Source organism: Leguminivora glycinivorella, chromosome 8, assembly GCF_023078275.1.
Source record: "Leguminivora glycinivorella isolate SPB_JAAS2020 chromosome 8, LegGlyc_1.1, whole genome shotgun sequence".
In the NCBI taxonomy this organism is placed as follows: Eukaryota; Metazoa; Arthropoda; class Insecta; order Lepidoptera; family Tortricidae; genus Leguminivora; species Leguminivora glycinivorella.
The window spans coordinates 13,875,224-13,902,525 of NC_062978.1; the positions used below are offsets into that span (position 1 = coordinate 13,875,224).

At 35.6% G+C, this 27,302-nt stretch overlaps 2 protein-coding genes across 2 annotated transcripts in view; both read right to left on the bottom strand.

Moving 5' to 3' along the window:
• Nucleotides 1-26,981, bottom strand: part of LOC125228567 (hemicentin-1-like) — a 160,994-nt gene extending 134,013 nt beyond the window's left edge. The window contains exon 1 of the mRNA XM_048133178.1: nucleotides 26,947-26,981. The gene's annotated coding sequence lies outside the window, so the exon portion shown is untranslated. The remainder of the gene's footprint in view (nucleotides 1-26,946) is intronic.
• Nucleotides 4,043-4,942, bottom strand: LOC125228727 (craniofacial development protein 2-like). The gene has a single exon (XM_048133388.1). The coding sequence runs from the start codon at nucleotides 4,940-4,942 to the stop codon at nucleotides 4,043-4,045; it is 900 nt and encodes a 299-aa protein (XP_047989345.1).
• Nucleotides 26,982-27,302: the final 321 nt, after the last annotated feature.

A 27,302-nucleotide genomic window follows, 5' to 3' on the forward strand; every position in this document is an offset into this window, starting at 1 on the left:
TTCATTGCTGTGATCGCTAGTTTGACCTCTCCTTCGTCCACATTTTTTATAGGACCATGTGTGGCATTTTGAGGTGCTGGTTCTTCATGTGGGAATTCCTCATTAAGTAGTTGCTCATAGTATTCTAACCACCTGTCGTTAATCTGTTCGTTGTTTGTGATTAGTTGATGATTTTTGTTCTTTATGTACTTATTTACTCTAATATCCATTGTTGACCTATGTCTAGTTTTAGCAATTTTGAGTACTTCAGTCTCATTTTTGGCGTTTTCCAAGTCGGCATAAAAAGCCTGATTTGAGTTCTGCCGTCCTAAGGTAAAAGGCAGCTATTCGACATTTTGCCGAAATTGACTTGTAATATTCGTAATGTACAGGTTAAGCTGCATCGACCACTTTTTTCCGTTTTTCGATATGTTGCCTAGTTTCCGAGAAAATTTCTCTAAAAAGGCAGTATTTGCACTAATTTTCCAAGATTTCCTAGCCAAAAAAGCAGCTATTTAACAAAACTAAGCTAAATCAACGTATATGCAGATATACGTTTTTTTACGATCTGGTTAGGTTGACATGTTATCCAGTATTACTAGCCTAAAAGTACGTAAAAGTGAAAAACTAGGCTAAAAATACGTACAAGACGTTATACGTAGTTTTAGCGTAGGATTTTGATCAATTTTTTAAACTGATACTAGTCTAAAAAAGCGTATATACATTTTTTCTGTAAAAAATGTCAAATACGTCATTTAAGCCTAGTATCGCTCGATTGTTTTACAACACAATATTAGTCTATAAAAACGAATAAGTGTTATACGTTCTTCTTATTTTGTATGGGTGTCATATTAAACGTAAAAAAACTTTTAAAATGAGTGAAAGTGCTGCAAACTAGCCTATAAAACAGTATATGCTCCAACCTTTGTCAATCCACCCGCCAGCCGAAAGATACTTTATGCTATGGAAAAGCCATCAGTGACGAGCTGCGAGCACCGGCGCAGCTTGTGGCTGACAGTACGAGAGCGCAGCTGGCTTTTTCGCGCGAAATATTGATCGAAACAAAACGAAGTTAGGAAAAATACTGAATGATTGCATTTTTGATACGTTTTAACAATAATAACTATTGTTTACATTTCCTACACCATTTCTATTGTCATTTTTATTCGAGATACAAACATTTAACTCGATTTTCAGATATTATTGCTCGAAAGCAAATACGTCTTTTTAGCGTAGTTTGCGGTGGGAAAGTTGTTCGTATATATTTTTTTTTTGCAGCTAACACTATATGAGGTATATTAATATTCCACGGTTTAAGTATTTAACGTTATCCTTTTTGGTTTAATTTACAGTAAAACAAGTAAATAATTTGCAATTAATGAATGAGAACGTTAGAGATGAATGTTGATATAGAGAGGGAGGGGTAAATCCAAACAACGATGAATGGATTATGTGAAATAGGATATTAGAGAGAAAGATATGAGTGTTGAGATGACGAAAGAGGAGAATGAAAGAGGAAGACCTGTTCTACCTACCCCACATAAAATGAGATAAGGGTATGAGGAATAAGAAGGAGAAGTATTGGCAGTAGTCTACATTTTCAACTATGTTTTATGTTACAAACATGGAATATTAATATGAATATAATAGGAAATTGAATATGAAAATAACCATATTTTTGATAACCAGTATCAAAAAGCATAGGCATGTTCGTGTGAAAGTTAGGCCTATATAATAAACTTACGGGGTCATCTGCCACTGTTTCCAGAAAATCCATTAAATGACTATTTTGTTGTAGTCGAATTCAATTTATAACTAATTATTTTGATTGACTTTGATTTTGATACTCTCTATAAACATTTGGATCGCAATTTTTGTATTGTAACATTGTTGAAGATTTTTATGGTTACTAATCCAGTCATTTCTGAATTGCTCGATGTTATCTGTTTCTTAGCTTAATTCATTTCAGGGTAGTTCGACGGATTTAATGTTTTCGCAACAAACTCGACATCATTCTCTTGATACCAGACCGGTACTTGGCGAGCGTAGTGAAAAGCAGCTTAATCGGACCAGAAGAATATTTGATCCCTGTACTTTCATATACTTAAGCAGAACCTGCTTATGAAGGCATTCCTTCTTGTAAATCTAGGAATGTAAGTTTCCTTAAACAAAAAACGAATGGACAAATTACTTGCCAAACCACTTTTTGTCCAAATTTTTCGCAAAAAATCATTTTATCGTAGGTATTTGAACCCTATCAGAGGTTGAGGTACCTCTTGGTCGTTTAACTTCCGAGCTCGAGTTTTGACGGGTGATTCCTGAGTTTGGATGCGTTTTGGATGTATTTGTTTCATGTATATAACCAGCCGCAGTGAATGACGCTCTTTAGCTTACTGAACTATTGCTACATATTCGCACAATCTCTAATAGAAATTGGTAAAATTGTTTTTTGTTTGCAAACTGTTCGTCACATAATAATTATATTATCTTTTTCTCTAAATTTTTTTATAGAAAAGAGCCAGGTTTTTGGAGCGACCATGAAATTCTTCTAAACTGTATGTATAATTCATGCGAAACCATTTGGTAGTAGGTAGTGTAAACTGCTTTCTAATCTAACTCACATCTTGTGCGGCCAATTTCATATTTGGATGACTCCAAATCCTTTACAGATAGATTGGTCACAATTAAAACCCGTTGTTGTTCTACCTCTCATCTTGGCATTAAAATTACATAATTATAATTTATTTTGCCTCCAATTCTCAGAAGTGACGCGATAGATTGACATATGACATATGATATAAAAATTGACCTTTTTTCAAAGCAAAATAACAAATTTACCTATTTCATCATTACTTACTAACTTGTTTCCATTAGCAACGTAAGAAAGTTTCCACAAAACTCCGAATTAGTACACGTATGTTTAGTATACAGACGGCACTCTTATCATCTAGGCTTTGAGGAAAAATGACGATTAGATACTAATAATTGACTACTTACTGACTAATTTAAAAGAGCAGGTATTATTGTGTACTGTAAAAGTTTATTATATTATATTTATCACTATCCAAAAAGAATCGATAGATCTAGTTTTTTTTTAAGTAAATAGGGACAGAATGGCGTTTTCTTGTTTCTTTAATATATACGTTTTTAAACGACGTATTTGCATTTTGTTCCAATTTCTTCCAAATATACTAATCTATAAAGCCGTATATACGATTTTTTTGATATTATGCGTTCTTTTAGACTAGCAGTACAGTCGAAAATCTGGAAAACTCACTAGGATACTAATTAAAAAGGCCGAATAACTACGATACTGCCTTTAACTTAGAATCTCGAGTGCTAGATGGGCATTGTTGCTAAGCAATAAGATAGTATGTGATTATATACGGCGTTATAGCCTAGTTTAAGAGAAAATCCTAGATTAGAACACCGTATAAAGCATGTTTTACCGCTTTCTTGACTAGTAATATCTACCATTTTTGAAGCTTAATACTATGCAAAAAGGCTTTTATCGAATTAAAAAAAGACCAGTCGCTGTACAAACACACAAATAATGTCTAAAATAAGTAAACACTTATACCTACTATATACAAAAAGAAATAATGAAAAAAGTTAATCCGTTTTGTAGAAATTCAAAAAAGAAGGTTTTTTGCGATTATCGCAAAACTAGCTTTTGTCGAATAGCTGCCTTTTACCTTAGGACGGCAGTGTTGGCTCTCTCTTGTGCGACGGTTTGCTTCGCTAGTTTCTTTGCTTCCTTATATTTAATTCGATCTTCATCTGATTGGGAAGTTTGCCAAACCTTAAACTGGGATTTCTTAGCTGCCAAACTCTCGTGCACCCTCTCATTCCACCATTTAGGATTTTTGCTTTTTTAAGAGGACCTTTGGACACACCTAAGATCTGTGTTGCTTTACTTTTACATTGTTCTTCAAATTTAGTCCACATGTGGTCAGCGCACTCATAGTCTATATCCAAGTCAGCCTCGAGGTACTTTCTCATCTCATCAATTAGTGTGTCGCCTTTAGAGCTATCTAGTGCCCCCCACTTACTTCTAGGAGATCTATCCACTATTGTGCTTTGGTAAATCGTAAACAGCCACGAGGATACGGTGCTGAGATGTTAGGGCCTCGCCTGGAATCACTTTGCAATCTCTAAACTTATGCTTAACGGTTATGTCTGAGACTATAAAGTCTATTTGTGAGACTTTTCCTGCGCATTTGTAGGTGATCAAATGTTCCAGTTTCTTTTGGAAGTTTGTATTAATCAGGCTTAACGAGTGTCTTGCCGCAAAATCTAGAATTGTTTCTCCTTGTTTGTTCACTTCACCCATTCCGTACCCTCCGTGGACAGTCTTCTCATATGCAGTGTTGCTAACTCCCACATGTCTATTCAGATCCCCTCCAATTATCTTGTATTCATTTATAGGTATGCTACGGATCAAATCATCGAAGTCATCCCAGAAATCAGATTTTTCTACATCTGTACACCCTGATTGTGGGGCGTAAGCTGAGATTATATTGGTGATCTGCTGGTCATCTAGAGCCAGTTTGATTGCAATTAAGCGGTCGCTCTTGCGTGTGATGTTTATTATTCGCGCTTTGAAGTTGTTGTCGAGCACTATTGCCACTCCGTTTCTTTTGTTGTCTGTGCCGTGATATATAACCTGGTAGTCGTTTCCTATATCTTTGGATTTTGAGCCTTTCCACTTCGTTTCCTGTAAGCAGCAGATGTTAATGCGCCTTTTTTGTAAAATTTTGCTCAGTTCTTGACTCCTTCCTGTGAGAGACCCCAAGTTCCATGTTGCAAGTCTAAGCCTCTTGATGGTCAAATGCGAATGTTTGTTCTTGTCACATTTTTCGTCGCTTCGGGGGGACGCCCTAGTATTATTTGCACCTTGTATCGCATCATTCGCACTTGCGTCGCTTACGGGGTACGCCCTAATATTTTTGCCTTTTCTCATTCTGTCTGTGTTCATGTGAGGAGATAGAATTTGGCTTATTGTTTTACGGCCGGCTGCCGCCTGACGCCAAGGCAGTAACTCTCCTGGAGAGCTTAGGAGCCGACGTTGGACAGTGTCTTTCGCCACCTTCCTTACTACCCCGCCCTGCCTGGCGGAATAGCTCCAGTGTAGCCTGGGACCTTAATATGTAAGGGCAGCCTCCCACTAGGTTTTATGTGCCTCCTCCGCCTGTTCCGCCGTACCGATGTACCCCATCTCCGCCTTCACAGCCGTTGAGGGCTTCACCCGTAACCCTGGGCAGGGGGCTGCGATATACCCCGCAGCACTGGGTCCTCATCCGCACTTCGCCACCTGAACACCACGGCCTACTGTAGTGTGGGTGCATAATATCACAACTTATCAAAGTAGCTTTTGGTGAAGTGGTTATTAATGGCATCTTATTCAATTTTGTAGTAGCCGATTGGCTTGCTTAATTTTAATTGCCAGAAAAATGCAGAACTTTAATTACATACCTATTTACAAATAACACCGATTCAAGACCCAAAATGTTTCAAGTGTAGGAACAATTTTAATAAACAAATTCTCGTTTTTATTTTTTTTATTGGGTAAAACTCGTTTTGCCGCATAGAACATAATAACGATTTAGAAGACTCTGGCGCAAAAGCAAATTCACTACGCGAAAAGTATCAGAATGAGCGCAGACTTCGGGAAGGAAGTAAGCGCTACATTTTTTTTACTTTATGGCAAAATGGTGCAATACACTTAAAATTTTAAGCACCGGTTTAAAAAAAAATCTGGTCTTTTTGTAACCTGTAACATCGTTATTCTGTATTTCTCTCTAGATGACGCTAGAATTCACGATTTTTTTAGTCAGATCCGTTAAAGGGTTAAACCTACAACAGCAAATAATGAAATAATAAATGAAACTAATTTCGTACCTACTTAAAAGCGAATTTTATCTTGACATCCTTTATTAAAATGCGTTTTAGTATAGTAGCAAACCTTTTTCTCAGCAAGCAAAACACGGAGAGCTCTCCATTCTTTCCCTCTGGATTATCTCCAAGTAGAATCTCTTTATGGGCGAAAGCTATCTATGCATTTAATCCACTTTCTTTTTATCTTAAGACAAGAAAAAAATCGAGAGGAACGTTTGCAGTTGGATGTTGTCCGTTGAAACCTTTTCGTTTTTGCCTTTTTCATAATTCTTACGCGTCGAGAAAAATTATTTTTGTTGTAATTATTTCAACTTAGATATGAGCGTAATTAAGAGTGTTTGTTTATCGTTAGATTGTATGCTTCTATTAATGTTTTTTTATCTTATGAGTTAATTAACCCTACTTATTCATAGGTAAGTATAGGTGAAAAACTTAAGAAAGTCACCTGTTGTATGTGTGAGTGACGTGTTCGAATAGGCGTTTGTTTTGTTTGTGTTACTAATTTTAAATATGTGTTCTCTATTCGAAAATGTCACTCACACATACAACAGGTGACTTTCTTAAGTTTTTCACCTATATAAGTATTGTTTTTTACACTAAACAAGCACAGGATTTCATTATTATATTATACCAAAGACATATATAACTCCGTATAGACGGATAAAGTCTAAGAAAAAAACGTACCTCAGTACCATACAGAAAAAGGTACGGTGGTCTAGATGGCATTACACCTTTGAGGTACGCTCGGCTAGATGGCGCTAATATTAATATTTGACATTTCAACACATATCAAGCTAAGAATATGGGCCAAATTGTCAAAACTGAGGTTCAACAGTTTTAGACCTGTGTCAAGAGATGGCAGTCTATGCACTGTGATTACACAATCATTTGACTTTGACAGTAACTCTCTTTAATACTCGATCCTCTTTGATTATACTTGATAGTAAATAATCTGTCGGCCGGATTCTTAAATTGATTTTAAGATAACATGCCGATACCAAACCTTGTTTTCTGTACAAATAAGCGATCGGCATTATACTATTGTGATGTTATTTATTTGGATTGGACCTTAAGGACATTAAGTAATCATTAGGTACTTTATGCAGTACACCACAGTATAATAAAAAGTACTACCGTACATAATGGCCACTCCCGCTCCCCGCTGAAAGTGCCACCCACCCCCTCTCGGTTACCTCACAGTTACCGCCTGTCATATTTCACTCATACAAGCATAGTACGCGTTCACCTACACGAGCTTAGAGTGTGTGCTAGGGACGCGCCTCTTTCATACATTTGATCGCCAGTGTCCCAGGTGTGACTACACGCACGCCTTTCAAATCGAACTTTATATTTAATTTGAACGCTATTGGCTAAATTAATGACTAACTGAAAATTAATGAATAATCCCGCAAAATACGCTTCATTGCCCGTATAACTTTTAATTTTGATAATATGGTGGTAAGAGACTTTTCATTACACGTGATTTGAAGCAAACTTGGCCGTATTTTTCAGCTACGATAAACCTACCCGTCAATCTTCGCAACGGGAAATTAATTAACGGGATTAATGGATTAGGCAAGTTAAAATTTATGATTACAATTGGTTTTGGTTTAATCATGGTAATGCTAAGATTCTATTATAAAAAATATCCAGATATAATGACGATGAAGATAAATGTATTAGTGATGTAATGAATACAATATCTGAGCTGCGTAAGTAATTTTTTTGTTAATGATTGTACCAAATATTGCAAGTTTAGTGGAAAATATCTTGAAATTCTTAGAAATGTATACTCGTTTTTAGGGCTCCGTAGTCAACTAGGAACCCTTATAGTTTCGCCATGTCTGTCTGTCCGTCCGTCCGTCCGTCCGCGGATAATCTCAGTAACCGTTAGCACTAGAAAGCTGAAATTTGGTACAAATATGTATATCAATCACGCCAACAAAGTGCAAAAATAAAAAATGGAAAAAAATGTTTTATTAGGGTACCCCCCCTACTTGTAAAGTGGGGGCTGATTTTTAGGGTTCCGTAGTCAACTAGGAACCCTTATAGTTTCGCCATGTCTGTCTGTCCGTCCGTCCGTCCGTCCGTCCGTCCGTCCGCGGATAATCTCAGTAACCGTTAGCACTAGAAAGCTGAATTTTAGTGCTAATATGTATATCAATCACGCCAACAAAGTGCAAAAATAAAAATTTGAAAAAAATGTTTTATTAGGGTACCCCGCCTACATGTAAAGTGGGGGCTGATATTTTTTTTCATTTCAACCCCAACGTGTGATATATTGTTGGATAGGTATTTAAAAATGAATAAGGGTTTACTAACATCGTTTTTTGATAATATTAATATTTTCGGAAATAATCGCTCCTAAAGGAAAAAAAAGTGCGTCCCCCCCCTCTAACTTTTGAACCATATGTTTAAAAAATATGAAAAAAATCACAAAAGTAGAACTTTATAAAGACTTTCTAGGAAAATTGTTTTGAACTTGATAGGTTCAGTAGTTTTTGAGAAAAATACGGAAAACTACGGAACCCTACACTGAGCGTGGCCCGACACGCTCTTGGCCGGTTTTATTATTATAAGTTAGGCCTTAGTCAAACAATACATTTTTTTTATGTCAACATAAGGCAGCCCAGAGATTTACTTAGTTATTTTAAATTCAAGTTCATTCAAAAGAAAAAAAAGCGTAGGCCAGCGATAAACATTATAAACAAGAAACGTATGTTATAAAATAGTACATTACGATACAAGTGCGTAAAAAAGGAAGTTCGAAACGAGTGGCGATAAATTAAAACACGACCGAAGGGAGTGTTTTAAATCGACACGAGTTACGAATTTCCATTTCGCACGTGTATCGTACGACATTTTTCAGTACAGATGAGCCTCCGAAGTTTCGACCTGCCATATAACGAACCACTTCTCGTATTAGTGCGTAAAAAAAACAACATCTGTACTAAAAAAAACTAGCCCTTTTTAAAACTTTCTCGGTATTTATACGTACGTAATGAGGAGGCACACTGACATTTTATCCCGCCAGGCGGCGCCTGTGCAAGTGCTTAGGTATGTCACTGTCATTCATATGCGAGAGAGAGAAAAAACATATGATCTTCTCGCTCTCACGTATGAAATTCTTTATCTGAGCAATGGACTAATAGGATTGCGCCATCTGTAATACCTTTGAGTGTGCCTCCTCATTGGGCATTAGTTTTACCGTTCTATAAATTATTGTCAGCATAACAAAACAACTGATTCCTTTATTCTCGGATTACCAATATAATTAATTTCAATATTCCACGTAATAAAATTCGTACGCATATCAAAACAGCCACCGTCATATAATTAGTTATATTATTTTGAAAATCAGAGAGGAGTCTATTTAACTGAGCACATTTTCTGACTGAAGTACATAGCCATCTACATGAGAAACATGATTTCCACGGAGCAAAGTAATTAAATTTCAAGAAACGTACATGTTTACGCGTAGAGGATCCTAAGAATTAGAAGAAGCCTTTGCAATAAAAGCAATATTTATATATATATATATATTATTACGCAAATTTACAATGAAGGACAAATGTCGGGCTTAACGTATGGAGGCACTCTACCAGTCAACCATTGGGATAAACAGAAACATTTAGTTTGGTGCTGGATTTTATAAATTAAATATGTAAACACAAGTCAATATAGCAATACTAATATATACTAGCTTTTGCCCGCTGCTTCGCTCGAGTTATAAAGAGACAAAAAGTAGCCTATGTCACTTTTCGTCCCTTCAACTATCTCCACATAAAAAATCACGATAATTTGCCGTTCCGTTTTGCCGTGAAGGACGGACAAACAAACAGACACACACTTTCCCATTTATAATATTAGTATGGATACCTATGTTCAGATCAAAATATATAGACGTATAAAGAAATATCAGTTCGATAAAACTTCGGAAAAACGTGTAAGGAAATGTTTTCGTATAATAGAGAATACAAAAGACGAACAAAAATGTTTTACAACAGCTAAATAAATAATAGAGAATACGTCCGTCCGTCCGTCCGCGGATAATCTCAAAGTTACGAAAGCTGAAATTTGGTACCAATATGTATATCAATCACGCCAACAAAGTTCAAAAATAAAAAATGGAAAAAAATGTTTTATTAGTACCCCCTTACATGTAAAGTTGATATTTTTTTCATTCCAACCCCCGTGTGATATATTGTTGGATAGGTATTTAAAAATGAATAAGGGTTTATTAAGATCATTTTTTGATAATATTAATATTTTCGGAAATAACTAAAGGAAAAAAAACACTTTTGAACCATAAGTTTAAAAAATATGAGAAAAATAAAGTAGAACTTTATAAACACTAGGAAAATTGTTTTTAGTCTGTTTTTATTTATCTCAATATTTATCCAATGCCCTCGCCTATTTTTATATCCTCCAAGTTAATAAATAAATAACTAAATAAAATATTTTAGGACTTCTTGCACAGATTAACTGAGTCCCACGTTAAGCTCAAGAAGTTTTTAAGTTAGGAAAAAGAACTGGTGGAGGTGCACCGGGATAATTTCGACTAGGGGTCAGTTTCAACTAAGAACGATTTAATACTGGACTGATAAATCCCATACAAAAAAGCGTACCCCTAAAATGTGTGGGCCTTTTAGGCTTAAAACTAGATGGCGCTGTTCGCAGCCTGGAAGTGGCCAAAATCATATTTTCCCCGAATATTTTCGCGTGTTTTTCTATTTTATAACAACGAATGACATATTTTTTATTTTAAAATCATGATATCACGTCAATACACATGTTTGAAAAAAAAAAAATCTAGGCATCATCAGTGTAGTTATGATAGTATTTAATAGATGGCGCTAAAAAATCGAGGTACTGTTTTGTCACTTACTTAGTGTGAGTTAATTGTAAAGCCCGTTTCTCAATCAGCAATAAAATTGAAGTAACATCTATCGCAGGTGTATGTTTTTTTTTTAATACGAATTTAAGAAAACTAACTACGCCATTCTGTTTCCTATAATGGAGCTAAATATATGCCGAAGTTAACGGAATTCAATAAAAAAATGGTGTATAAGTAATTAAATTGACTGTCACGTCACTCAACTCGATTTCATATTAATTCCATATCAAACGGTTCAATTTCATTTTGACAATTAATAAAAATTATCAGATTTGACTGAAAGAAAAGTAGCCTATACTGCACATCATTGTACCTACTGGCACACCTCGGACGCTGGCGATCAAATATATGAAAGAGGCGCGTTCCTAGTACACAGTCTAAGCTCGTGTCGGTAAACGCGTACTATGCTTGTATGAGTGAAATATGACAGGTCAACTGTTCGCGTTTTTGACAGGCGATAACTATGAGATAACCAAGAGGGGGTGGGCGGCACTTTCAGCGTGGAGCGGGAGTGGCCATACTGTACGATAGTACTCTTTATTATGCTGTGGTACTGTTTAGACTGACATGATTGTACAGCTACGATTAATTACGGTGAGTTAAACACAGTACGGTGACGTTCGTCAGCAAGCGTCAAGCTGTCAATTAAGGTGTCCGAGTACCTAACGTTTGTAATGAACGTGCGAAATGCGGAAGCGGGGACAATCTCCAGCTTCTCCGGTTATAGTATTATGCCATTCAGTTCAGTATGTATTATATTTAGATAATTACGTTTGACAATGTCCTACAGTCACCGGCATAAACAAGTGATGATTTCTGTACCTTGTCGATTTAAATTTTTTGACAACTTCGCATGACATTTCAAACAAGACGTTAATGTGACAAGGTTGTAACATGGCAAACCTCCATGTTGCAGCCGCCGCGCGCACTGGCCGCTGAGGAAAAAATAATAAGCTTGTCGCGCGTCTTTTGTTTCGGAGACGGAAAAATTTTCTCTTCGCTGGAAGGAAATTACTACTATTTTACGTGAAATTAATTATATTTAAAATATATGATTTGTGTCTGTACTTAAAAAAACAGTGTATTAGGCTGCTTTCTTATCCTTTTATTCTACAATTAACGGATCAACGTCTTTAACCATCGACGCAAGAGGTTTGATAAGTTCCTCCGCTGGGTTCTACTGCCATACGTCGTCGCTGGCTGTATTCAAGAGGAGACCCGCGGTTAATACACGTCTCAAAATCCGACGCCGAGTGATTCCCAGGAACTTAAAGGCCAGTGACGTTATTTATTATCCTCGCGTACTGACAGACATCTCCTATTTTATTGTATATATTATTCATTATATTATTATTTACTTAAAGAACCTTTGTTTCATTTCTCCGCTGACTAGCCGGCTACAAGGTATAGAAATCATCACATATTTATGCCGGTGACTGTACTCTTTTAATGTCTTAGCTGAAGCCAATGAAAATAATTTACATTAAAAGATCATTCTCACTTAAAAGTATGCCAGAATATTTTTCTGACACGAACGTCAAGTTGTTAAAGTGCTTGACAAAATAAAAACATCGACAATCCGTTTATCGATAAAATAGCCTCACATACGGTTAATAATTACCCCTAAGAATAACCTATAAAATCTTGAATAATAATGTAAGAACTTATGTAAACTATTAAAATATTGTTGCATTTTATTATTACAATACAATACAATACAAATCCACTTTATTGCACAACCTCCGAAATGTACATAGGAACACACACATTACAATAAATTTCATTACAGAGGTAAACAACAGGCAGGTATTATTGTTGTCCATTCATTTTCAAACATGTGACATTTGTATAAAACATTAATGTTGTAACAGAACAAGCGTCTATGACGAGGAAATGGACTCGTTATTACATATAAAACTTACGGCGAATCAACTTTTCCTTGACCAACTTTCTTGGTGCATATTTTCTTTGGGATTTCATTGGATAATTTAACAAATAATATCTGTGATGTTTAATCACATGTATAGTCACGTCTTCACTCATAAAATTCACTGTTATTCGATGCAAAACAGGTTGAAAAACATATTTATCAACAAACTACGTTCACATGGATGAAATACTGACACTGACAGTTGTCAACTGAGTAGCGTTCCAATATTATATCTTGATTTCAATTATACGAGTAAGTCATAAAAGTTCATAATGATTGAAGTATACTTGCTGGATGTGTTTATTGTAGCATTTAGAAACAAAAATGATATTTTGCCTCAAATTTGATTTACAAAACTGGTTAAAAACCTTTGATAAAGTAATATTTGCATATTTATATTTACCACAATATAAAATGTTTCATTACGTACTAGGAATCAACAAAAGATATCTCCATCTCACTCTAAAACACGTGCAGTCATGCAGGTGTTACTATTGAGAAGCAAAAACGTACGTGCTGAGCTGTCTTGCACATTAATGCCTAAGGCGTAAGACTTAGTAAACAAAACAGTTATGACCTTTTTCTTATGAGTGTAATTTAGCGGCTATCCATTGTTATTTGTCGCCAGTCACTCTTTTGTCACCATATTTTTGTCGCCAGTCTCTCTTTTGTCACCATATTTGTCGCCAGTCACTCTTTTGTCACCATATTTGTCACCTGTCACTCTTTTGTCACCATTTGAATCTATAAAAGGGTCGGAGCGAGCCGACGCGCGTCATTCTTAAAATATCTACAAGACTAATAGTGACCCTGGTTTTCGTGTGTTATACTGGTGAGTGAAGTTGTTCTGCTATTGTTTCTCTGTTTGTTTTTACTTGGAAATTATTCTAAGTGATTGTAAACTTTAAAACTGTGTCACTGTTTGATTGTGCGGGGACAATATCGTCGTACAGTTGAACTTAGACCTGTGGTGGAATTGCTTTACCGTCAGTTGTGGGGTTATTTTGGTGTTCTATTTATAGTGTAGTGTTACATTTAAATTGATGTGTATAGTGAAGTTTTCTGTGCTTTGTTTCATGAGTGCCGTCAAGCAATACAAAGACTGGGTCGATGTATGGCTGGTGCTTGGAGATAAGTCTGTGTTTGGTTTTGTAGGGAGTAATTCTTGCAAAACTAAGCTTAGATTATAGCACGTAAAGGAAACTTCATTCATTTGTTTAATTGGTAAGTAAAATTGAATTTAGTAAGTTTCTATGGGGTTATTTTGTGAAAGTTATAAGCCAGATCATTGTTTGTGACAGACTGTTGTCCGGCTAAGCGCTTTATACCTCGCGGTGTTAAACATAAGGCGTTTAGGGGTCTTTTTGTTCCAAGTGGAGGCTTGGGCGCTTTTCTATACTTACAAAAGCGTACTTTCTCACCGGTCTCAAAGAGTCCAACTGTTAGATGGAAGTGAGGACTTTCACGATTGACGAAAGACATTAGGAGTAATCCTTGCTTACTGAAGTCGGCAGTATTTGAGGCTGGGGTCCTATATATATATATTTATTTACTCGGTGTTCTGATTCATGCTGGCGTTGGTCGCTGGGGATTTCGGTTGTGATCGATTCATATCTAAGTAAAGTTTGGTCGCAGCTGGGTCTCCCATGTGGCTGGTACTGGTGTATCCTAGAATACTGGATATATACACAGATAGGGTGATCTATTCTCTGCTACCCTAGCCTGCGGGCATAAGCAGAGGGGGGGGGGGGGGTCTAACCAACTCAAGCCTATAGGTTGCCTATCTCAGCTTCGCTGGCTGAACTGTACAGCTTATGGTAGGGATACACTTGTGCATATTTTGAACACAAGATCTATGGTAAGTGACGGTCTGTGTTTCAGATATATGCTAGAGTAGGGAAATAGATAGGATTAGGGTAGAGTCACACACTATTTCTATGAAAGTAGAGTTCTTTTATGATTGGTCTTAAAATATAATTGGTCAACGTGTATGGTGGAGAAATAATTTAACTACTACCATTTATATGGTATCTTAAAATATGTGGTAAAACTGGTAATTTATAAAATCTCTTATTACTTAATTTATCTGAGTGAAATTAATAATTGTGGTAGCAATTTCTGATTTTTCAGTGTGGCTGCGGGACACTTAGTGTTGCTAACTGGTTTTTCAAGGTAAATTCTATCAAATTGGCTAGGGAAACAAACTGTCTTTGGAATAAAAGGATTTGTTTGTTATAGGGTCCAGTGGCATGCGAGCGCCGTCCACTGATGAGAAGTCTTACTGAGTCTTAGAGAAGTTAGTAGACTTAGTTCTTATAAAGGTTAGCGACTGCTCGGTGTTTCGTTAAAACATTAGAAAGATCGAGAAGTTATGGCCTATTAGCAGTATTGGGGAAAAGGGGGGTTTAGCTAGGGAAAAAGAAACAAAATAAAAGGGGGGGTTAGTTAGTAGATAGATAGCCCTTCTGGCTTGGCATAGGACTCTCAATAAAGCAGTTTGATTGAGATTAAGGATCCTATTCCGCAACGCAAGTTCGTACCCAAGCCAGGATCACTAATAGGGCGTAGCGGTTGATTATTAAAATATTTTTAATATTAATTTTTAATATTATGTTTCACTCACTAACTTCTATACTAAAAATTTCTTCATTACGTCATAAATTTTCTCACATATAACTTTCTAGGCCTAAATCTGATAAAATACTCTTCTATAACACTATATTATTATGCTACAATAACCTTTATTCTTCTTTAAAATATAAATAAATAAAATTTTAAATATTAGTCAAAAATACAGCTGATACTCATTAAAGGATCTAGGTTCTCGCGGTTCACATCGAAGGGTTCTACATACACACACTGGACGATCACAAGGCCAAATTTACGGGGAATATTTAAAGGGGGGGTAGCTATACTGTCGGTTAGTCAAGTAAGTAAGTAAATAAGTAAGGTGAGCGAGGGGTTTAGTTACAATGTATCAAGCCTATATTCCCTTAACGGGGTAGGCAGAGCACATGAAACTACTCAAAATCCAGTACCACGGAAATAATTCAGGACATCATTATAATAATTAATGACATATTATAATGTAAGTTATCGATGAACTAAATATCGGAAGGAAGTCACTGTGTCACTTCGTTCGTGCTAGAAAAAGTAGTAGTAGTAGTAGTAATCACTTTATTGTGTACAACAGATTCATATAATTATAGTTTACAGGAACAGAGGTACAAAGACGAACTTATCCCTAAAAATATCTATGTATACTTATAAGTTTTTGACGTTTAAGAATTCTTTACTCCATGGCGTAAATGTAAACGGAAAATATGCCTATTGTTTGGGGACGATGTTTACTGTCTCCATTCAACGAATGTCACATGTATTATCTACTTGTATAAAAACGAAAAACCAGAAAGGGATAAAAAACGAGGGAAAAAACGAGATGGCGCCTTACAAATTTAAAGAACTTTTGGACCACGTTTCTCGGATACAACGCAAGTATCGTAATAGAATAGTACATTACGATACAAGTGCGTAAAAAAGGAAGTTCGAAACGAGTGGCGATAAATTAAAACACGACCGAAGGGAGTGTTTTAAATCGACACGAGTTACGAATTTCCTTTTCGCACGTGTATCTTACGACGTTTTTCAGTACATATAAGCCTATGAAGTTTCGACCTGGCATATAATGAACCACTTCTCGCACTAGTGCGTAAAAAAAACACCATCTGTACTGAAAAACTATTTAAATCTATTGTCTAAATATAGGAATAGAAAATGAGTATGAAAACTGCCGATTACGCTGCGTATTTATTTTACAATTAGCTAACGAAAATTTCATTAAAACCACCATTTCAAAATTTCGACTATGTTCGGCATCTATTCGGCACTTCATCGGTCTTTCGTTATGCGAGTAAGTTCAAGTTGATGAAAGTTTATTATGTTTTGTGAGTTTGTTATGTTGGTACACCTGCAGTAGTATCGGTTTTTATTTTGTTCGAAGTGACAGGAAATAAAACGTCTTATTTTGTTCTGTCGTGTCGTTACTGTCAAGTCAAGTGTCAACTGTGGAAAAAACATGGCTAAAGACGAAAATTAATGTGACGAATTTTGGTTTGGCGATGCCTAGAATTGTAACTAGATAAATAACTTATCATTTGTAGGTTTGTTTTATATTAGGTTTATTTAGTAGGCATTAGTTTTATTTGCCTATTATGTCTTTATACGTTCCGAAATCAATTTTCTTTTACTTATCACTAGCTTTTTCCCGCGGCTTCGCTCGCTTTAGAAAGAGACAAAAAGTAGCCTATGTCACTCTCCATCCCTTCAACTATCTCCACTTAAAAAAATCGTCAATTCGTCGCTCCGTTTTGCCGTAAAAGACGGACAAACAAACAGACACACAACCTCTAAAATCTTGAATAATAATGTAATAATTTATGTAAACTATTAAAATATGGTTCGTTTAATATTCCTTTATTTCTTTTCCTTCTTAGGTTAGGAATATATGAATATAAAAGTAAAATACAAAAACACATTCAAAACAATATAAAAACATATAAACACATTATAAAAAACCTAACCTAGGGTGCCGCCAGCAGCGGGGCAGGGCCCAAACTGCCGGTGGTTAGGGCTGCAGAGAGAGGAACCGTCGGACTATCCGCGCCGTGTCCAAGATCACCGCCTTATGCCTGTGCAAGTACTCACCGTTAGCTAGATGAGAACAACCGGAGATGATATGCCTGAGTGACTCTCCGGGACGGCGGCATGCCCGACATATTATGTCGACCGTATCGTCCTTCAGGATATATTTCCGGTAGTTGTTCGTCATCATAACTTCGTCCGCAATTGCACAGGCAAAACCCTCGGTTTCTCCGAAGAGGTCCCCGAATCGTAACCAGTTCACCGATGCGAGCAGGTCTACATCGGGTCCCGTGAGGGCCTTGTAGAACCGCCCGTGTAGCTGCTGGTTCGTTTTATTATTATTGTCCATTCATTTTCAAACATGTGACATTTGTATAAAACATTAATGTTTCAAGCCTATATTCCCTTAACGGGGTAGGCAGAGCACTTGAAACTACTCAAAATCCAGTACCACAGAAATAATTCAGGACATCATTATAATAATTAATGACAAGACAAGACACAAGTATAAAAATGACTACAGACAACTATTTAAGTAAAATATGTAAAGTATTACCTTTGGGATCCAAAATTAAATACACAATAGCAGTAAACAACCTAGAGCGACAATCTAGAGCGATTAACATTAGTAAATAATAGATTCAATCAATCAATCAATCAATCAAAATATTATTTATTCAAATAGGCTTACAATAAGCACTTTTAAATTGTCAACAGTGTACAATATTCATCTTATTCTAAATATCAGAGCAATTTATTGGTGCAATAAACAATATTGTTTTAAAACTACATTGATTTAATAAAATGATATCAATCTAAATTGTATAAAAAAAAACTAGTCTAAAAACTTCTAGAATAAATTCTAAATGTCAAAAAAATTGTATAAAAATACATTGAATTATCAATATCATCATTAATAAGCTATATAATTAATGGATTTCAGCAGTACTTGTATCCCACGGTGTTTCATCATTCATGTAGTCTTGTGTGCTATAGTAGGCTTTAGAGATCAGTATACGCTTTACATAATGTTTAAATCGATTAAAAGACAGTTCAGTGATGGCATTAGGAAGTTTGTTATAAAATCTTACACAATTACCCATGAATGATTTTTTAATTTTATGGAGCCGAGTGAAGGGCACTGCAAGCTTATGCTTATTTCTAGTGTTTATATTATGTACATCACAGTTTTTCTTAAATTTACAAATGTTTTTATGTACATACATAATATTCTCATAAATATATTGACAATGCACTGTCATTATATTAATGTCCTTAAACTTATCTCTAAGTGAGTCTCTATGGTTCATTTTGTTCGAATAGCCCTCTTCTGCAGAACAAATATGGTATTTATCTCTGAAGCACTGCCCCATAGCAAAATACCATATGACATAATGCTGTGAAAGTAACTAAAATAAACTAATCGAGCTGTTTCCACGTCTGTTAACTGACGGATCTTGCTCACTGCAAATGCTGCAGAGCTCAGTCTATTCGAGAGGGTAGCAATATGGGGACCCCACTGAAGTTTAGAATCTAAAGTTATGCCAAGAAAAACTGTACTATCTACCAGTTCCAATTCCTTATCCTTCACAACGACACTTGCTTGTTAATTTTTAGCATTACTCATGACAAACTTAATACATTTAGTCTTTTTCTCATTTAACAATAAGTTATTAACACTAAACCAATTAACTACTTCGGAAATAGCATTGTTTACATTTTCACAAGTTTATTGCTGACGTTTGACTTTGAAAATAAGGGAAGTATCATCTGCAAACAATACTATATCATGGTGGATCTTTACAAGATATGGCAGGTCATTAATGTAGATAAGGAACAGGAAATGCCCCAATATTGATTCCTGCGGTACACCCATAGAGACTAGTGACCCCGGTGAGCGCTGTCCATTCACGTCGACCCTTTGTATTCTATCGTGTAAGTAAGATTTGACTTAATTCAGTGCCGATCCTCTCACTCCATAGTAGTGCAATTTCCTGATCAGTGTTTCATGACAGACGCAATCGAAAGCCTTAGATAAATCACAGAAGATACCCAAGGCATCCTGTGATCCTGTGACGCATCGAAAATCTGTTTGATTAGCTCAACACCAGTGTCGGTTGTTGAGCGACCCCGTGTAAAACCAAATTATTTATTGTGCATTAGATTATTGATGTTAAAATGTTGCAATAGCTGAAATAACACTAACTTTTCAAAAATTTTGCTGAATGTCGGTAACACTGATATCGGTCTAAAATTAGTGGGGTCGGATGTGCTACCAGATTTAAATAATGGAATGACTTTACTGTGTTTTATAAGATCAGGAAACTCACCACATCAACACTGTTATTAAATATAACTACCAAGTCAGGCGCTACAATTTCTATTAAAGATTTAACACCATGAACAGAGACTCCCCAAAGGTCACAAGTTTTTTTAACATTAATTGATTGAAATGCCTTAATTATATCTGAGGTACTGACATGTTCAAATACAAGGTCTCTACTACATTCTGTGACATTATCTTCTAACAATGTAACGGCAGATGCGGGTGATGAATTTAAGTGCCTAGTTGTGGAAACTGGTATATCAGTGAAGAACTTTTCAAATTCTGTTGCTACTTCTAAATTGGAATCTACAATTTTGCCATCAATTTTTAATTTCAGTTCATTTGTTCTTTGCTTTGATCGACCAGCCTCCACGTTAATTACTTTCCACGTTGCTTTAATTATATCGGAACTACTTTTAATTTTCTTGCTTAAATAATTACGTTTAGCGGTATGACAGTCTAATTTAAACTGTTTCGAAAATTGTTTGACGTGTTCTTTAAATTCATCATTCGTATTAAACCGCCGTTCCTCATACAAGGCATACAATGCACGTCTTCGTTGATGTAACTCTGCAGTTGCCCACTCACTAAAAACTGATAAAAACCGTGACCGTTTTTGTTGTAAATATCGTATTATAATTTTCCATATATGTGTGAAAGAATGAATTATACATATCATTAGGACTCATGTTTGGAGACAGAACGGGTAGCGCCTGAACTAAACTCTGTTTCATTCTTTCCACGCGGTCCGAGGTTACTGGTACAAAAGTTATCTGTTTTTTCAAGGTATTTTTCCTAGCAGCTTCAAATACCATTAATTGACCTAAATGGTCGGACTCTAAATTGCTGATTACATTTTTTGTAATAGGAAAAATATCTGTGAAAATATTATCTATACAGGTTGCACTAGTAGCAGTCACTCTAGTAGGCTCCATAAAAATGTGGTTCAGATTACATGATTTGAAAAAATTCAACAGCCTACAACTTACTGTCGAATTTTCTAAAATATTTACATTAAAGTCGCTGCAAATAAGTAATTTCTTGCTGGAAGGCGATATTTTCATTAGCACAGATTCCATTATGCTTTCAAATAATTCAAAATTACTTAATGGCTTAATTCAGTACAAGAGCAGAGAGCAAAGGGCGCGCACCGAGCAAGCGCCCGCAGTATGCGTCGCGCTCTCGACATGTAAAGGCGGGGTCGCTACTCTTGAGAAAGGTCCTCGAAATTGGACCGAAACATGTCGAACGATACATATATCGACTTAATACGTGAGTAACCCGCTTAAGAGGATACGGTAGCGAAAATGCTAAAATGGAAATGAGCCCCCCTTTCAACTTGGTAATTTCAGTTAAATATACAAGTGTTATTAACTAGATTTATCGAAAAAAAATTGTCCATTAAGAACAACTCAATCGAAAGATATATAAAAAAAAAAATTAAAATTGAGGTTCCGCTCTCGACTCTTTTCTCCTTCAAAACTTAATCAATCGGAACGAAATTTAAGAATCTGAACAACAATGAAATAATCTATGTTGGACCGTTTAGCTTTTTTGGTTAATTGCTACCAATCTTGAGTATCACACCTTTTTTGCGCCACAATGAAAAAGGCCGTTTTTGGAAATTTTTGATTGGCTCTAGAATCTTTAAAAAGCAGAATATCAAAAAAATCAAAACAGTCCAACACAGATAAAAATAATAACAATCTGTGTTGAAAAAATCATTTCTCTATCTTCAAAAACCAGGGAGGAAATAGTCGAGAGCGTTTGTATGGAGAATTGACCCCTACCGTATCGTCTTAAAATATTTTTAAAGAGCAGAGAGTATTGAATGTTATCTTTCTGACAGATTAGTAATATTGTATATGAGTACTTATGTATTATATAACCTATCGTCATTTATGTAAAAATAGTATGTAATTGTATGTACGTTAATATATTATTTATGTCTAAGCTTTTGATTGATATTTCAAAATTGGTCTCTTAATGCACCGCCTACAATCTTCTCTGCTTTGCCCAAAGGTTGACTGGTAGAGAATGCCTCATGGCATTAAGTTCGCCTTTTGTACATTAAGTTGTTCTTTTGTGCAATAAAGTTTAAATACATAAATAAATAAAGAGCGATGTCCGCAGGTAAATTCCAAGTACCTAGAGTGTCTAACTATTATGGGGATAGAACTCTACAAAAACGCGTACCCTATCTATTAAATTCCTTACCGGCGAACATTGTTCTTGAACGGAAAAAAACAGTGTTCAAGAATAAACTTAAAAAGCATCTCTTGGATATCCTATAGGAATGGCGATGGCCATTACTTCCTACCGGATCGTCCAATAGATTATTAGCGAGCCCTGACTCAAGTCAAACTATATAAATAGTTTTGTGGAGTATAATAAATTTAAATAATATATTTAAAATAATGTTCTTGTATCCACATGTATATTAATTGAATAAATAATAAATATTACAATGTAAGTTATCGATGAACTGAATATCGGAAGGAAGTCACTGTGTCACTTCGTTCGTGCTAGAAAAATATCTAGGTATACTTATAAGTTTTTGACGTATAAGAATTCGTAACTCGATGGCGTAAATGTAAACGGAAAATATGCCTATTGTTTGGGGACGATGTTTACTTTATCCATTCAACGAATGTCACAGTCACTAAAATGTGATCATATGTATTATAACATAATAAACAGGAATTAATCGCTTAGTTACATTTTCAACTAACTTTTCGGGGACGGACTTCCCGAGCGAACAGGGACAACGCCGATTAAGTCCATGTGTATAATATCGATAGACACCGATACCGATCGACCATGCGTAATTATCGTGAAAGTTTAAAGCAGTATCTTAAAATGTGATCTTGATCATTCAAATATCAGTTGTCAGTGTAGTTCGGGCTTCTTGGTGAAATACTCGTAAAAGCGGTGACTTGCGTGACGCACCTGTGTTGCGGTTGACGCAACATTTGTTCGAGAGGTGGGGACCTGGGGACGCGCCGCCCGGGTTTCTTGTACTGTCAGTAACAGAGCTATGAATACAGCCGAAGTACCAAAAACCTTTATATACGACCTTAATCTACAGACAATAAAGATGTGTATACTTATATTTGACACTTTGACTGTGTTCATAGCTTTTGCTGGCTGTACGTGCCCTCTCAACCACACCGCCCTATTACCATACGGGATTACGATCACATACGTCTTTCTATTTCCGAAGCTATATCTCTATATAACTTACGTGTCACCGTTACGTTTGGCATGACATACGAATGTTTTGTTTTAAGTCAGAGGTGAACGAAATTGTGATGTCGATTGATCGCTTTATTTTTGTCAGTAGGAAAAGCTTCTTTTTGTAAATATCGTCACGTGATGTTTTGTTTCGTGACTTCGCTGTTTCTTAATGTTTATAATGTACCTACTTATCCTTAATTTACCTACATAACATTGTTAGATTCGTTTTCGATAAAATTTAGACTTTTCTTAATTTTCTGTATTTCTTACTAAATTACAGTGTGTAATAAAAGTACCTAAGTATTATAAAATGTTCAATGTTTTCTACAATGAAAATGTTCGGAAAATTCGATGAAACCCTTTTTTTCTATTTTTCATATAAAAGTAGAGCTGCCATTTAAGTTTTAACACTGAAAAAGCTACAATTTTGAGATTTTAAGTATTAAACTAGGTCAAACCGCGTACAAAAACGTTGAATTATTTTTAGCCCCTCTGAATAGTTGGCTTTTATGCAAAAAACGGCAAACATAGCTCTTGAAGCGAGTGCTGGTTTGCATTCTCTCTCTAGCTTAACGAATATTTGATTTTATTATTTTTCTACTACATACAATATTATCTACTCCATAAATCAATTTCTGCTTAATGTTTTCGATAGATCGATTTTCACTCAACTCCTCTTAATCACGGGTTTAATCTTTATCATTGCAATAAGTATTATGTCCAGGCACGCTAGTATGGCCGCGCGATAAATGATAAAACATCAGATTTAACGAATTTTTAAATCACAGATATCAAAGCAACTTACATGGTAGTGTCTTATAGGATAGTTACTTTCTTTCAGAATCGCCACCTCCGCCTCTCACACACACCTACTTAATTTGACATGACATAAACGCCATGTCGTTATGAAAAGTTTAATTATACGACTACGACGTTTATGTTATGTCAAATTAAGTAGGTGTGTATGAGAGGCGGAGGTGGCGATTCTGAAAGAAAGTAACTATCCTATAAGACACTACCATGTAAGTTGCTTTGATATCTGTAATTTAAAAATACGTCTGGAGAAAGAGAAAGATCTATATTTTGAAACGACTTATCATAGGTGCGTGCAATTCTAGTCAGTATAGAATTTTGGCCATAATTGGTTCGATGACAGGGAATTAGTGTGATGTACACATCACACTAATTCCCTGTCAAATTTCAATCTACACTATTATCTATTAATGGAGGCTGTACAAGTAACATTTTTGTCTATGTTACTTTTCCAACATTTAGTCTGTTATTCTGTTTATTAAAATTGCCCGCATTATATAAGTCACATGTATGTGACTGTTCTGTTATTCTATTCAGACTAAATGTTGGAAAAGTAACATAGACAAAAATGTTACTTGTACAGCCTCCATTAATAGATAATAGTGTAGATTGAAATTTCGCATCATCTGCCTATGAACAGTTCTAAATGGCCTCTTTACTATTTAATAGTATCAATATTTCAACAGGTATACAAAAGATGTAAAAAATTAAACCATTGCGTTGTTCGCGTTCCATAGAAGCACCTGAAACAATAATTCAGAACACAAACACGGTGGATTACCGTGGCTTGGCTGCGGGTGACTAGTAATTTGTCTAACTTACCGATCCATCACGGGGCGAGCGATCGACGTAGCTGAGATATTTTTAGCATCCCGCTTTGGGCAAACATTTGTTGGATATCGAATTCAGTTATGACAGATTGTAGGTTTCAGGATTATTGTTCTACTTTTGAAACTTTTGAACTGTACGAGTTTGGCAGAAGTGACAGATTTCAGCGATGGGATCCATGTGGTTATTTATGTACTTTTATAGCTAAATACTGATAACATCAGTCTCCAGGAATGAACTTCGATATAATTTATAGAACATTGGCAATACCAATTTTTGTTTCTAGTGAAAAATCATTCATAGTAGGGCCCACCACCTCAAATCAGCGTCTCCCAATACGGAATGAAATAAAGGCGGAATACAGTCCTCGATGGCGATGTTTAGAAGAAGGTATTGTGGGGGTGTATGTAATGATGATCGGAACTTACAGTATTAATCACGTGCAACCATAATTTTGCTACAGTTTAATTACTGAAGCCGTGGGCTCCACAATCATCCACCATCAATGATATCTTCACCCATTAGATATAACCATGACTAATCCCTTAACATAATAGCTCATATAATCCGGCAACCTTCAAATCAATGGTGAACAGGCATCTTTTGCTCACTCCATCGTAGGCCACGTCTTTGCCTTTGCCTAGTCTGTGGTCAAGAGTAAGCCCATTTATAATTAAAAAAACCGGCCAAGTGCGAGTTGGACTCGCCCACCGAGGGTTCTGTACAAAGTTTCAATAGTTGAATCATCAAATGTTATTCATATTCTACAGAATTGACTAAATCCCTCTAGACTAAATTTCCCATATAACAAGTTATATTTAAATACCTATAGAATTTTATTATTAGACAACGTCCAAAGAAAATCAAGCCAATTCGACTTCAATAGTTTACGTTACGACATTGTCGTCAGGACGATCCTGACTTGACCCCATTATATCAGGAAAAAACGCGATGTAGGAAATAAGCATTCAACGTACAGCGACATCTGTCGGCAAATTGAGTAAACTAATGTGCGCGAGCTTAAAATATGGAAGATGATATTTATGGGATAATAATTTATTGCGTGAACCGATTTTAACCATTTTTCCTCCGTTTTAAAGCAGGTGAATTTATTGTCATTCTGTAAAAATTACAGGTAGGTAATTGGGTGGTTATTGCAGTGGTGAAATTAAAAATATAAAAATGAAAGGTTTTTATAAATGAAAAAAATCTTTCAAGATACGTAAACGATTTTATTTTTCCTGTAATATTTATTATAATAGCCACATTTGGTAAAAATTTCATAAATTTTCGTTGGTAAACTTCGGAGATAGGGGAGGGGGGGGCGGTATTTTTTTTACAGTGTCCTTCAAAAAACGATTTTTTTCCACAACAAAAAAAAATAAAAAATTGTTTTGATATGTACAGCGTGAGCTCTCTCTAGCGATACCCCACTTGACCTGGTAACTTGACATTTACAGTTTGCCCCCCTTTCATTTTGGCCATTTTCTATAATTTATATTAATAAATTAAAAAAAAAATACTTTTAATTTGTAGAGGTTCACAATGTCCATATATATTCCAAATTTCAAAGCGATAGCATAAGTTGTTCTCGAGATATTTAGTAATGTGACAGACAGACAGACAGACAGACAGACAGACAGACGGACAGAACGGCACCATAAGGGTTCCTTTTGTACTCTTAGAGCTAGTAATGTTTATGTCTATCTTATTGTTTTATATAAGAGATACTAATGCTTATTTCCAAACAAAAACTAACAAAACAATACCTTATTTTATCTACTATTTATATCTAAATATGTTTCCCAAATACGCGCGCCCACCTAACAACCTGCTTTCTGAACCGCCGATCCGCTTCTTATCCGGTACAATAGCTAACGCTTGCGCAAGACAAATGGGATGTCAACCGCAGTTCTGTACGTTGACGAGCGAAAATTGCTTTGATTTTCTAACAAATCCGCTCAAGGTACTGTTGCTTGTTCAGTACACAAACAGCATGTCTATATGTGATGTGCATAGTTTAGTGATTGATACAAATTGTTTTTTCCGTGGTTAAATAAATGTACAATTTAGTATCAAATAGTAAATAATAAAGTAAATGTTTATACAGGGTTCTGCGTAGTTTGATAAATACAATACAATACAATACAATACTCTTTATTGCACACCTCACATATGTCGTTTACAAGTAATGCACAAGAAACAAAATACAATTAAACAGAGGATACACCTACCTAATAAGGACAATCTTTCGTTGCACCTACTATACCTATTTTTCTCATACTGTTAGGAAAAAACAAACAAATATTATTTTAAAGAAAGGGGAAAGGGGAAGGGAAAGAGAGAATTAACAAAAAATACGGATATCTCTATAATATAATGTTTCATGTAACTTACAATACATATTTGCGGCTGCGGCACAGAGTGAACCCAACCTGAAAACAGAAAACATACATTTGATCTGAATTCATAAATTGTTCGTTAGTTATGTACTTAATATTGTAAACAGGATTTAATCGCGTACCTATATTTACAACAGTAGGTACAATAATATTTTTGAATGTAAAAATCGAGTAAGTTTATTTTTCACTGTTATTACCTAGTTACTTCTTACTAGAATTATGAATTTATTACCTATACATTATAATGTACACAACAATATCTACACACTTTCGTATGAGCTCGATTGCGTTGCGAGTCGAGTCGCAACTTGCGACTAATTAAATATTGTTCATACAGTGTGTGGTGCATCG